The sequence below is a fragment of the Labrus bergylta genome, chromosome 9 (genome assembly GCF_963930695.1).
Source record: "Labrus bergylta chromosome 9, fLabBer1.1, whole genome shotgun sequence".
Taxonomy (NCBI): domain Eukaryota; kingdom Metazoa; phylum Chordata; class Actinopteri; order Labriformes; family Labridae; genus Labrus; species Labrus bergylta.
In genome coordinates, this window is record NC_089203.1 from 15,770,518 (window position 1) to 15,782,614 (window position 12,097).

Below are 12,097 nucleotides of genomic sequence, written 5' to 3' on the forward strand. Positions count from 1 at the left end.
TTTATAAGAAAATACATAAATCCTGAAAATGTCAGAGTTAGGTTTGGAAGGATTGGTTTTGGGAAAAGGAAGCAATCTAGACTGAGATAGAAAGTTTTTCCTGTCAAATCCAGTTTATCGGTGTGTGGTTTTAACATGGCGGGGCTGATTAACGTGTTAAGATATACCATACTCCTCAGCACGAAAACAGTTTTCTGACTTGTTAAAAGAATTGAAAATTTTATAATGACACCTTGATTTATAATTTGCAGTAAGGAAGGCATATTGTTTGTGTTGTAGAAAGTGAGGGACACAGTTTTAAGTGTTTCATATCAATATTTCTAGTGGTAATTGTTTAGGATGAGTAATTAATGAATGACTGAATAATAAATAACTATTTGAGTGGAAAAACTAGTAAAACACACTGCAGTGTTGTTAATCTACTGTATCTGGGCTGATATCCTCCTTGTCTGTGTATGACTACAACACAGGAAGTAGAGGAAGACGGAAGGTAGTGTTTGAGTTTGAAGCTGTGCAGTCAAAACGTGTAACTGTAAGAGCAGTAACCACAAAGTGTCATCAGTTATACACACACATGCCTGTTTTATTTTTAATGCGTTATTTAAATTCACATTTTGGTCTAATTGTGTGGTGCTACAGAATATTAAATAGGTCATTTTAAAGCTGTGTAAATGTTTATTTTGTGCCCAAAACATTAAGTTGGCCACAGATTTCTTTCTTGAAACACAAAGAGAAAAAAAGCGAGCCAACTGGAGCAGAGAAACACAACCTGTTTCACTGAAAAACTGTCTTAGTAGACTGATTAACAAAGCACCCTTTTCAGCGAGGCTGTTTTCTACTGCCTACTCTTTTGCTCTGCCAAGTGAAAAAGGAGTGGAAATACTCTGATTTGCAGCCTCTAACTGGCAAACAGGCTGTTTTTGATGATAGTTATACTTATACTGTTATGTACCTTGATCAGCTGCATGTACTGTAACAGAAAGATTTGTGAAGAATCCTGTTTCTGTTGCGTTGCTGCTGATAGTACTGGCCTGCAGAAACTCCATACCCCTGACTATTAGGACCTATAGCCTACCCATTAATGGATGATGCCGAGTGATGTTTAGTTTCATTGAAAAACCATTGTTCTATGTCTAAAAATAAAGCTTTATGTCTTAAGTGGTCGCAGTGCTCGAGATGCGCTTTAAAATTGCTTGTCTTGTCCAGGTTGTGTCTCACCACTCAGAACAAAACCAGAAGATGTGCAGTTTATTTTTACGTGACAAGAAATAAGAAAATCCTCATAATGTGGAAGCTGGAAACTGCAATTTCTCCTGTCAAAGAATTTCAATAATATTTTTCTTTCACTTTACTAGCATAATTATAAAGCCTATTTATTTTAATTTATTCTATTTAAGTTATAAGACATCCAATATGATATCAAGTTATTAACATAACTGAGCTCAAGTGCACTACAGAAGTCTGATTTAAAAAAAAAAGCAAATTCTGTTTTGCTTATTTTCCTTGTTTTGGTGATTTGACAGGATTCATTTAAATCATAAGAAGTTACTTATGCAACTTTTAGTGCTGTTTTTTTTTAACTGTCACGTGAAAGCTTTATCAAGTAACTGCAGTACTCAACCAATGAAGCTAGCTGACTGCTTTAGCTAACATTTATCCTGCAACATGAACAATCTTGGCTATGCACAGTTCATGTACTGTATGTGTATGCTTGTGATTTAAAAAAAAAAAAAAAATCTTTTCTAAATTAAAAAAAAAAACAGTCTTCACTGCAACCTTCATGTGGCGTTTATTATTATTATATTTATTTTTTAGTGAAGTGGAATTTTGTCGGCCATGGAGAGAAGCATCTTTCCCTTGAAGTAGGAGATATGGTGTTCATCCAAGAGGCCTGTGATGGTAAGACTATGTCAAAACTACAGAGGAGGATCAGGGCAACTGAAAACTATTTTTTTTTTTAGTTATGAACTTATCTCATCAAGTTACTTTTATCTTCCTCAGAATGCCTATTAGTTTTAATGTAATAGTATTTATTCCCAATTATACTGAACGACATCGGACACAATGAAACATCATACGTCCAAATAATAAATTGTACACACTAGGCCTACATAGGTGTTGTACTTACAGTTAGTACTATGCCATTTAACACAAATCATTTTGACAGTGAAAGATGTTAGATGACACTTTTGTCAATCACATTTTATAGTTTCATAAAATAAAAGTAAAGAGAATGTGTTAACAAGTACAAGGTTAATACTCAAAATTGATATTGTATTCTTCCTAGTTTCCCCTTTAGTTTTCAGTTTTCCAATATACTGTTTAGACCATGAAAGTCTCTCTCTGTAGACTTGTCGATGTAGTTGACCTCAGCTTTGTCTTTCAGGGTGGTACAGAGGTTACTTAGCTAGGAACAAAGCCCTACAGGTAAGAGCTCCATCACACATGACCAGAATTTAACACCAGCCTGTTTATGACATTGAACTAAGATGTGATTATAACACATACGCCCGGACATTCAACCTGCTGTATTGAATTTTTATTTAGGATTACTCTTTTTCTATTTTTATGGATAGGAAATGAGAAAGCCACCTCTGTTTTTTCCCCTCTTTCACCTACATGACATATTTTCTATTCCAGGGAGTGTTCCCTGCAAGTTTTATACATCTGAAGGAGGTCATCATAAAAAAAAGAGGGTGAGTGACACTAAAAGGTCTAAGTTGACTTTGTATCCCAAAGTCTTACTTTTTATATTTTGCAATTTTTTCCAAATGTTTATTTCTTGACAACAGAAAAGAGGAGATAGTGTTGTCTGCAGAGATGCCCTTGGTGAAGGAGGTGACCACCACATTGAGGGAGTGGGGCAGCATATGGAAGCAGCTCTTTGTGGTAAAAAAAATAAATAAATGCAAGCTAATACTTTATGCAAAAGTGTTTTGTTTGTTTTTTTTTTTTTTTAATGTAACACCATACATCTACCTGTCCAGGCAAATAAACTGAATCGTGTGAAGCAGATCATGAGACTGATGTGTGAACTGATGGAGTGGCGTTCACAGCTCCTGTCTGGCACCCTGCCTAGTGATGAATTTAAGGAGCTAAAGCAGAAAGTCACCTCTAAGATCGACTACGGTAACAAGTATGTCTGTTTACATCATAGTCGCTCTGTAAAACTGATTTATTTTATTCATCTTACCGTATTTGCCCTTGTCTTATTTCCATATTGACGTGTCAAACCATACATTTTCAGCTACTTTCTCACCTAAGCCTTCTTTCTTATTTCATCTTTAGCTCTCCTCCCATCATCCTTTCTCTTCTTCCCTCCTTTATTACAAACCCCAATTGTTACCCTTTCTTCTTCATTCTTCTTTTTTTAACCTTCCATTAATCTCTGCAATCCTCCCCTCTTCCATAACAGGATCCTGGGGCTGGACCAGGTGGTTCGGGACGATGACGGGAACATTTTGGAGCCAGAGCAGGCCAGTGTCATCAGTCTGTTTCGTGCCCATGAGGAGGCCACAGCCAAGGTCAATGAACGTATCAAAGAGGAACAGGTAAGGAAAGGATAAGGTAATAGTGCTGCAGGGATCAAAAAGAACTGAGAGAGAAATACATTTTATATGGTGAGAATGTCATATAATGGATGGAAAATGTTTGTAAATGTAGCCATGTCTTAGTCTTTGCCGTAGTTTGACTCCACTACTGCTCCCAGAAACATATCTGCCTTAACCTCTTCTCGCCTTTCAAAGGGGTGCTGAATACAGATAAATCTAATGCGAAATGAATACAGATAGGATCACTTTTTTTTTGCCAAGATCATTGTTGTTGTTTTTTTTATTACCTTTTTGCTTGTGCTGATAAGACGGCTGCAGAGAGACAGGAAATGTGAGGAAGAGATAGTGGGGGGTATGCGTCAAAGGGTCAAGGCCCGGAGTGAACCCTTAGCTGATATGTTGAACACTGTACTGTAGCCTCTTTATATGGTGCACCTTTTTATTTCTTCTTTATAAGAAAGAATTAGAGAAAGTCTCTATCTAAATGAAATTGCCTGCAGTGGATGGTACATTTTACACACCAGTCATGTCTACCGGCCAAACCTAATTAAGAACTCAGGTCATCACAAGTTGGCTTCACTTCAGCTCCATACAGCCTATTTGACCAAACTGAGTTGTATCTAAGATGAGAATGAACATTTCTATTCTGTAATTTTCTTCTTTCTGTTAAAAAACACAATTTGGATTCAGCAGCTGACTATTTTTATTTTTATTTTTTTTAAATCTTATAATTATTAAATGCTGTCCAAGCCAACCAGATGTGTCTTTACCTTGAAATAGACAGTTTAATCTGCCATTTCACCCTCTTAAACGTTTGTCCTGATATAACCTCCTACAACTAATGTCCTCTCCTGCAGTCTAACATCCAGACAGACCACAGTGGGATCTCGGCACGGATCCAGTCCTCCCCCACCCACAGCCTGTACGTCTTTGTCAGGAACTTTGTCTGTCGCATCGGAGAGGACTCGGAGCTCTTCATGTCCCTCTATGACCCCATCAAGCAGACCATCATCAGGTGTCTCTTCTCTTCCTATCTTAGCGTGTGCTAATAGCCTCATACTGTGATCATTAATAGGTGTGTTTTGGTTAAGGTATTATTTTCAGGATAGCTTGAGGATTCCCAAGACACCGGCCATTTAAATGCTAATTTGTGTACATTAAGGCTTTTTAATTAAAATGTTATGTTCATAATGAAGTCTTTCATTTGAATTTAAATCTCATTTCATACATTTGAAATCACTAAAGAGGCGTAGTGTTGGGTCAAAAACAAGGTGCGTGACTATGAACTTATATTGGTACCTATATTAGTTTATATATACGTGATTTATTATTTATGAATCTTAATTTCATATGCCAATCTCTGAGATTGAGATGCAGAAAAACATGATGGGGGTTTAGCCTCCTTTGTCTCTTACTAATTTTTTTTCTGTTCTCTTTTGCCCCTTTTGTCGATATTCCTCCCCTTCTCTTGTTCCCTCATTTCTCACTCTCCACTATTGTTAAACTCGGCTAGATTTGAACAATGATATGCCAAAAATAACAATACAGACCGCATAAATTATAGGGCAGGAGATTCAGACTGGCAGCATGCTGTGATGTCTGACAGAGCTGATGCTAAGACCTGTCACTCACTGTCATGCAGGCTATATCTAAGTCTCTTAACAGTGCAGCTGGTGGTACAAAGATAGACCTGGATCGATCATCTGCCTTTAGAATAATATCCACCGCCATTAGGACCTTAAACCTCCTTCTCCTTTTCTAACCATTTGTCAAGATGTCACTAACTCATTTGTTTATCTGCTCTTGTTTAGTTGTGTTGATGTTTCTTTGATTAGCTAAATAGTCTTTTTTTTTCTGTAGTGCTCTTCATTCCTTAACCTTGTTTTTTTTCCGGCTCTGCCCTCAAACATTCACTGTGTCTACATGTATGTCTTGCTGTCTGTCCTATTATTTCCACTGTCAGTCCAAATACTACTGGGAATAGAGGAGTTGTATTTTTAGCACTTGAATCTTTTCATTGTTTATTTCTCACATGGAGTGAATCCGCAGACTTTTAGTCAAGAGTGATAAGAAGATCTTTAAATGTTTGAGGTTGAACATTAGAAATGTTGTGATGTATAACATTGTAGAACCGTAATGTAATTCAAATTGTGTGCTTTTCAACTCTTTCCCACCCTTGGTGCAGTGAGAACTACTTGGTCCGATGGGGCAGCAAAGGATTCCCTAAGGAGATTGATATGCTCAACAACCTTAAAGTTGTGTTTACAGTAAGTGACCACAAGAGGGCACTAACACACTGTTTCTCCACATTACAGGCACAGCAATGGATATACCTGAACTAATGTACAGTATTTCCTGTTTGAAGATTGCATTGCTCTTTTATTTATTTCCTCTCTCATTCTGTGCTCCAACAACCTTTCTGTCCCCATCTCCTCTTTACAAAATGTTGCTTAGTGCTGTGCTCATGATGGATTAACGTTTGGTCTTTGTAACATAACAATGAGTAAGGTATTTCACCTGCTTTTTGTAAAGTGTCTCCAGATAACATTTGTTATAAATTAGTGCTATACAAATAAAGCTTGATTGATTCTTTTCTCCCATTATGTTCCCCTTTTCCTGTTTTTTTCACAACCAGGACCTGGGAAACAAGGACCTGAGTAGAGAAAAAATTTACCTGATCTGTCAGATTGTGAGGGTTGGCAGGATGGACCAAAAAGAGATAAACAACAAGAAGTGCACTCAGGGCCTGAGACGGCCGTTTGGTGTAGCAGGTACTTAAAAAGAAGTGAATCAAATTTGACTTGAGTAATACTCTCGATTTATACATTTCCAAGTATTTGTCAGTACTAAGCAGTATTTCCTTAAGATGCCTCAGTTATAGCTGAAATTTAAAGGACAACAGAGAGAGCCTGTTTCACCCCCTAAGCCGACAGTCATGTCCTTTAATTGCCTCTTCAATCATTTTTACCTGTTCCCTTAAGACCACAGTGATTCTGTCTGATTTGGCAGCTGCAGCAGCTGCAGGTATTATTGCCAACCTTTACACCTGGGAGCTACAACCATATCACTTTTACACAAACAAAGCTTTAATATTGATGTTGATTGTCCACTAATCTTCTTTTCTTACCCTTAAGTATACTGATGTGCACAGTGAATCAAAACAGTTGCCGATATCCTCATATAACCTTACAAAACAGCTAGGAGGGCTTTTTTGTGCTAGGCTATGGAAGAAAGCTCGATAAACAAAATGTTCACAGTGTTTCATGTGTGTTTGATTTGAATTCACATCAGAAATAATACTATTGAAGTTTCTTTGTTTTTTTTAAATCACAGCCATATTTGTTTTTTCTTCTTGGCAGTAATGGACATTAGTGATATCATCAAAGGAAAGGTCGAATGTGATGAGGAAAAGCAGTATTTCATCCCCTTCTTCCCGTATGTCCTGTTAATCCTCTGCTACCACTTTCCATTCCAGTTCACACATTGTACATGTGATTAATTAGAAATATTGCCTTATTATCTGTGAGGGTTTTGGCATCTACTAACTTTAAGGTTACATGGTGTCTATGTATTTGTTTGGCTGCAGGGTAGTTGCTGAGAATGACTTTCTCCACAACTTGCTGAACAAAGTGACGGCATCACGAGGGGACAGTGGTGGCCAAGGTACTGCTCCACACTTACAGGCTCTGCTTTATGTTTCCCGGTGTGTAAGCCATTTAACTGCTCGGCTGAAGCTAGCTCCCACTGGACTGTGTGAGCTGCAGACTAAATGGTCATTTCTCACTGTATCCGTGCCTCTTCTCTCTGCTCGGTTGGTTAGACTAAAGATATTACACTGATGGATAGTGTGCACCCTCGAGTCGATGTTTTCATATTACTTACCCTCTATATTCCCTCCCCAGCCTGTGCTCATGCTGCCCACTACCTCATGTTAATGGCTAACTTTGCAATCCCCTGTGTGTGTGTGTGTGTGTGTTTGTGTGTTTGTGTGTTTGTGTGTTTGTGTGTTTGTGTGTGTGTGTGTGTGTGTGTGTGTGTGTGTGTGTGTGTGTCTGTGTCTGTCTGTCTGTGTGTTGGTCGTCTCTCTCAGCTTTTATCTTTCGTCTTGCTCTTGAAGGCCCCATCCTCGAAATGAAGGGAGCACCCGGACAAGCAGATATGGAAGTAGCACTTCAGGCCACCAAGATGTCTGTTCTTACCATTACTCACCCCTAATCTCTCGTTATTAGCCACAGATACAGAGTTTTAGAGGGATGGCTTGAGCCTTGAAAATGTGGGCTGGTGACATAACTCGTCTCATTATAACGTGGTCTGACAACTCCTGGTGTAATTTCTTTGAAAGCATTGAGAGTTCATATTCCTTAGGACAACATTTCTGCTTATTATGTTTACACCTGCATGTTTCCTTTGTCTGTTTCTTTTCCCTTTCTTACCGTCTATACAGAAAGAAGGATTAATAACTGTCTACGCTGCACTAACAGCAGATGTTTTACCTCCCTGGTTCACCTTGGAACTCTTAAACATTATGGTCCTAAACAAATTTAAACAAAGTGGATCTCACTTTAACTTCAGCCCTTACCCTTTGTGTTTCAGGATTTCTGTTGTTTTATATTCCGCTCGGATAATACGGAGCCTTGAAATGCTTTATTCATTAATTCAGCTTTAAAATGAATATATTTACCTGCAGAGAAAATGGCAAACTCCTCTCTGGAATCCAATGAATGGATTTTCAGTTAGAAAAGCCAAGAAAAAGGCATCTGTTTTTCTAAGTCAGTGTTCCTAAATCTATAACATTTGGTTCAACAAAATTGAGAAAAGTAATCTTGTTCTCACAAGTTGTTTTGTGTGATCAACTTTGTTCACTCCAGGAGAATAACAATCTCTTGAAAGCCTGCGTCACTGTACCGTAATATACACAAATCATGTGTTAGTACCAAGAAATAGGTGAGGAATCAATCAGAGATGAACAACCTCTGATGATTAAATATCTGAAGGTTGACAGGAGGAAGGTTTTGATGGACAGACTTAAAAAAAAAGTGTTCTCTGCAAACTCAATAAATACTTCAACATGTTTATTTATAACTACATTAATGACCGATGTAAAGATAGTCGTATATCGAAGACACTAAGTGACTAGCATCAGTGTGTCATCTCTTTCTGGCAAAATACTTTTCAGGGGCTTATGCCTGTTTTTATGAATACTCTTAACACTTAATATGAACCCACCATCTCATAAATGCATCATAAGCACATTTATGAAGCCTAATAAATTCATTTATCACAGTCCCTTTAAGTGATTATAAGCATTCGTAACAACTTATAGCAATGTCTATGTTATAAATGAAAATAATGCATCATGCAGGTATGATTTTTAAAGCATTATACCTTAATGCAAAACTAACAACAGCGTCTTTTGAATTCTGGGTTTAATAACACATTATGACTCGCACAACTTCTAAAGGTTCATAGAGAAGTGATTCAATGTTTTAGAAGAGGTTTTCATTTATATGATTCTCAGATGTCTCATTAATACTTCCAATATGTTACAGCATGACTTTGCACACTTAAAATGAAATGACAGCACTGAATTATAAATTATAAGTGGTGGGTTCATATAGAGTGTAACACTAGTGTTATGCAACTGAAAATGATGTCTTTTTCAAATAATTACTCCCTCTTCCTTCTTCCTCTTCTTCTTCCTTCTTCCTATTCCTCTTCCTCTTCCTTCGTCCTTCTTCCTCTTCCTCTTCCTCCTACCAGGTCTGTGGGTGACCATGAAGGCCCTGGTAGGAGACATTGTTCAGATCCGGAAGGAATACCCTCACCTGGTAGACCGCAGCACTGTGGTGGCACGCAAGCTGGGCTTCCCAGAGATCATTATGCCAGGTGATGTTCGAAATGACATCTACCTCACCCTACAGGCCGGAGACTTTGACAAATACAACAAGACCACGCAGAAAAATGTGGAAGTCATCATGTGGGTCTGTGACGTGGAGGGCAAGGTCATACAGGTGAGCAGCATGAAGACGGAGCATGATGGTCTTTATGATAGGACAAGGATTTGTGTAAGCATGGATTGGGGTGTGTGTGTGTGTGCGTGTGTGTGTGTGTGGGTGTGTGTGTGCCTTGTGTGTGTGCCTTGTGTGTGTGCCTTGTGTGTAGAGTTTGAGGGAAGGACATGATATGGGCCAGTGAGCAGTATGAAATGATCAAGAGCTACTCCGAGTCAGGGGCATATAGACATGGCTTTTTCCTGGGGTGAAAATCCATTTGGTCATACATACACTCACACAAACATACATATACATATAATCCTTCAGCTGAATACAACACATATTTTCTCTCCATCCTTTTATCCTAGAACTCCATCTGTCTTGGAGCTGGGGATAAGGCTGCCAGTGAATACAAATCAGTCATCTACTACCAAATCAAACAGCCCCGCTGGATGGAGACAATTAAGGTGTTTGTGCATTCGTCTAAATGTGTGTGTGTTGAGATAGTTACAGATCTGGTAATTCATTGAGTTTGTTGTAGAGACTCTCTTCTGTTAAAGCAGACCCTTCTTTAAGTTTTTTTTAACTGCATTTGCATTGCCCCTTTAAACCAAACTTTAAAAAAAAGAAGAATTCCCACAGTTGTTCTTGTTCTGCCTTTAAAATTTGAAGAAGTCTTGTCATTTTATATTCTATAATGGCGTGTGTCCTTCAGGTGGCTGTCTCTCTGGAAGAAATGCACAGAATTCATTTACGCTTCATGTTCAGACACCGCTCCTCCCAGGAGTGTGAGTATCAGCCTCCTGTCCTCTGCCTGTCTGCAGACTCAATGCACCCACATTCTTGAATCCTCTTCTCTGATCACCAGGCCATTATGTGACGCACTGAAAGGACCAAATGATTGGAGGCTATTCACAAAATGACCCAAACCGTCATTACTCACACTCAATTATACTAATCAGCTGACTATTTCGCTCTGGTGCCTGAATCCTAACCCCCCCCACCTTTCACTTCTGTTCCCCTGATGTGCTTCTCTGTCCTGACCCGCCCTTCCTCTGTTTACAAATCTGCCTCCTTCGTCTCCAGCCAAGGATAAGAGCGAGAAGAACTTTGCCATGGCGTTCGTGCGTCTAATGAAGGAGGATGGGACCGTTCTTCAAGATGGACTGCATGACCTCATAGTCTTCAAGGTCAGAACCAGAAACAGAACTTTTGAAGAAACAGGTTTCACATCTTCTCCATAGAAACAAACAACTAAATAAAGACTAAGTAAGACACATTTCAGCTCACTAAACCCCTGATTTATCTAGATGTGAATGAACAACTTAATTATATTCACCCAGTCACATCTCTAAATGACCCTGATATGCAGAATTATACCATCATGCTTACAATTAGCAGACTAAAATGCAAGGTGAAGATGCAAAATATACCCGATAACATGCAAGAGATGGTTAAACTTTGGAATTGTTTTGTAACCAAAGTGGCAACAACGTCATGATCAGTGATGAGACATGAATCACACAGACTCAGAGAGGCCAGCACTTTAACACAAGACGTTTATCTTAACCAAACCTCATTCTACTTATTTATTTACTGAAACTGGGACAGTGCACATTAATCAAAATATCAGCAAATCACATCAATTTAAATATGCGGGAATCCGGACCAAAAACATTTAATGATGTTTTAATATTACAATATTATAAAAATATATATTCCATTCATCTTTAAGGAACAAAGATGTAAACACAACACTTTCATCACAATCAAAGATCTCAAATGTTTGGATGCACAAACTGAGGCTTGATTCCCTTTACATTTTGACTCATTCATTTCTTCAAATCTGAGTTGTTGAGCACTTTTCTCTTGCCAACAACATGCATGCACTTGACAGGCATGTCAAAGCAGGTGAGTGATGGGCTTCTGAGAAAGGGAAGCTAAAACCAAACAGTTTGGTTTCTGTTTTTGATCAGGACACCAAAATAAGGAAATGCAGTAGCAGAGAAAGAGTCTAGGGAGTTATGTTCATCATTGCCTATCATCAAAGCAGACCTGTTCATACAGTGAGTCTGGACTGGAGATTATTGCCACCCAGACAGGTTGAATGAAGCCAAATAGATTTCCTGCCAAATCAGCCAGAGCTAAGATTGATTCCCCTTATTGATTAAAGGCCAAATCCAATGAAGATTAATTACTCGTGATTCACTCTAAAGACCAAACGGATGGTCCCCCTGTGCCCTCTTTCTCGATTATCTCTTGTTATCCCTGTGTTCCCCTCAATGTCAGTGCCACTTCTGGCTTTAATCTCTTACTTCTGGTTTTCCACCCACTCACTCATTAATACTCACTGGTTTGGCATTTAAGAAGGCAGAGTTGAGTTTTGCGTCCAAACGGATCTATGACTTAACTTGTTGAGTTGTATATGAGGGAATGTATTCGTTTTCTTACCTTTCCTGGCTCCACTGTGTCAAAAGTTTTGAGTTTACAAACTGAAATTGAGTTTGTGATCACAGAGACTTACTGTATGTACGTCTTCCAGAGAGTTACTGG

The 12,097-nt window shown here is 38.5% G+C and overlaps 1 protein-coding gene across 1 annotated transcript in view; it reads left to right on the plus strand.

The window, feature by feature from the left end:
• Nucleotides 1-12,097, plus strand: part of LOC109993004 (dedicator of cytokinesis protein 2) — a 93,561-nt gene that overhangs the window by 537 nt on the left and 80,927 nt on the right. The window contains exons 2-16 of the mRNA XM_020645807.3: nt 1,816-1,899; nt 2,387-2,427; nt 2,641-2,696; nt 2,793-2,889; nt 2,988-3,136; nt 3,416-3,551; nt 4,409-4,566; nt 5,737-5,818; nt 6,187-6,322; nt 6,911-6,986; nt 7,138-7,214; nt 9,312-9,562; nt 9,913-10,011; nt 10,260-10,332; nt 10,631-10,734. Of these exons, the coding sequence (XP_020501463.2) occupies nt 1,816-1,899; nt 2,387-2,427; nt 2,641-2,696; nt 2,793-2,889; nt 2,988-3,136; nt 3,416-3,551; nt 4,409-4,566; nt 5,737-5,818; nt 6,187-6,322; nt 6,911-6,986; nt 7,138-7,214; nt 9,312-9,562; nt 9,913-10,011; nt 10,260-10,332; nt 10,631-10,734 (1,619 nt within the window). The remainder of the gene's footprint in view (nt 1-1,815; nt 1,900-2,386; nt 2,428-2,640; nt 2,697-2,792; nt 2,890-2,987; nt 3,137-3,415; nt 3,552-4,408; nt 4,567-5,736; nt 5,819-6,186; nt 6,323-6,910; nt 6,987-7,137; nt 7,215-9,311; nt 9,563-9,912; nt 10,012-10,259; nt 10,333-10,630; nt 10,735-12,097) is intronic.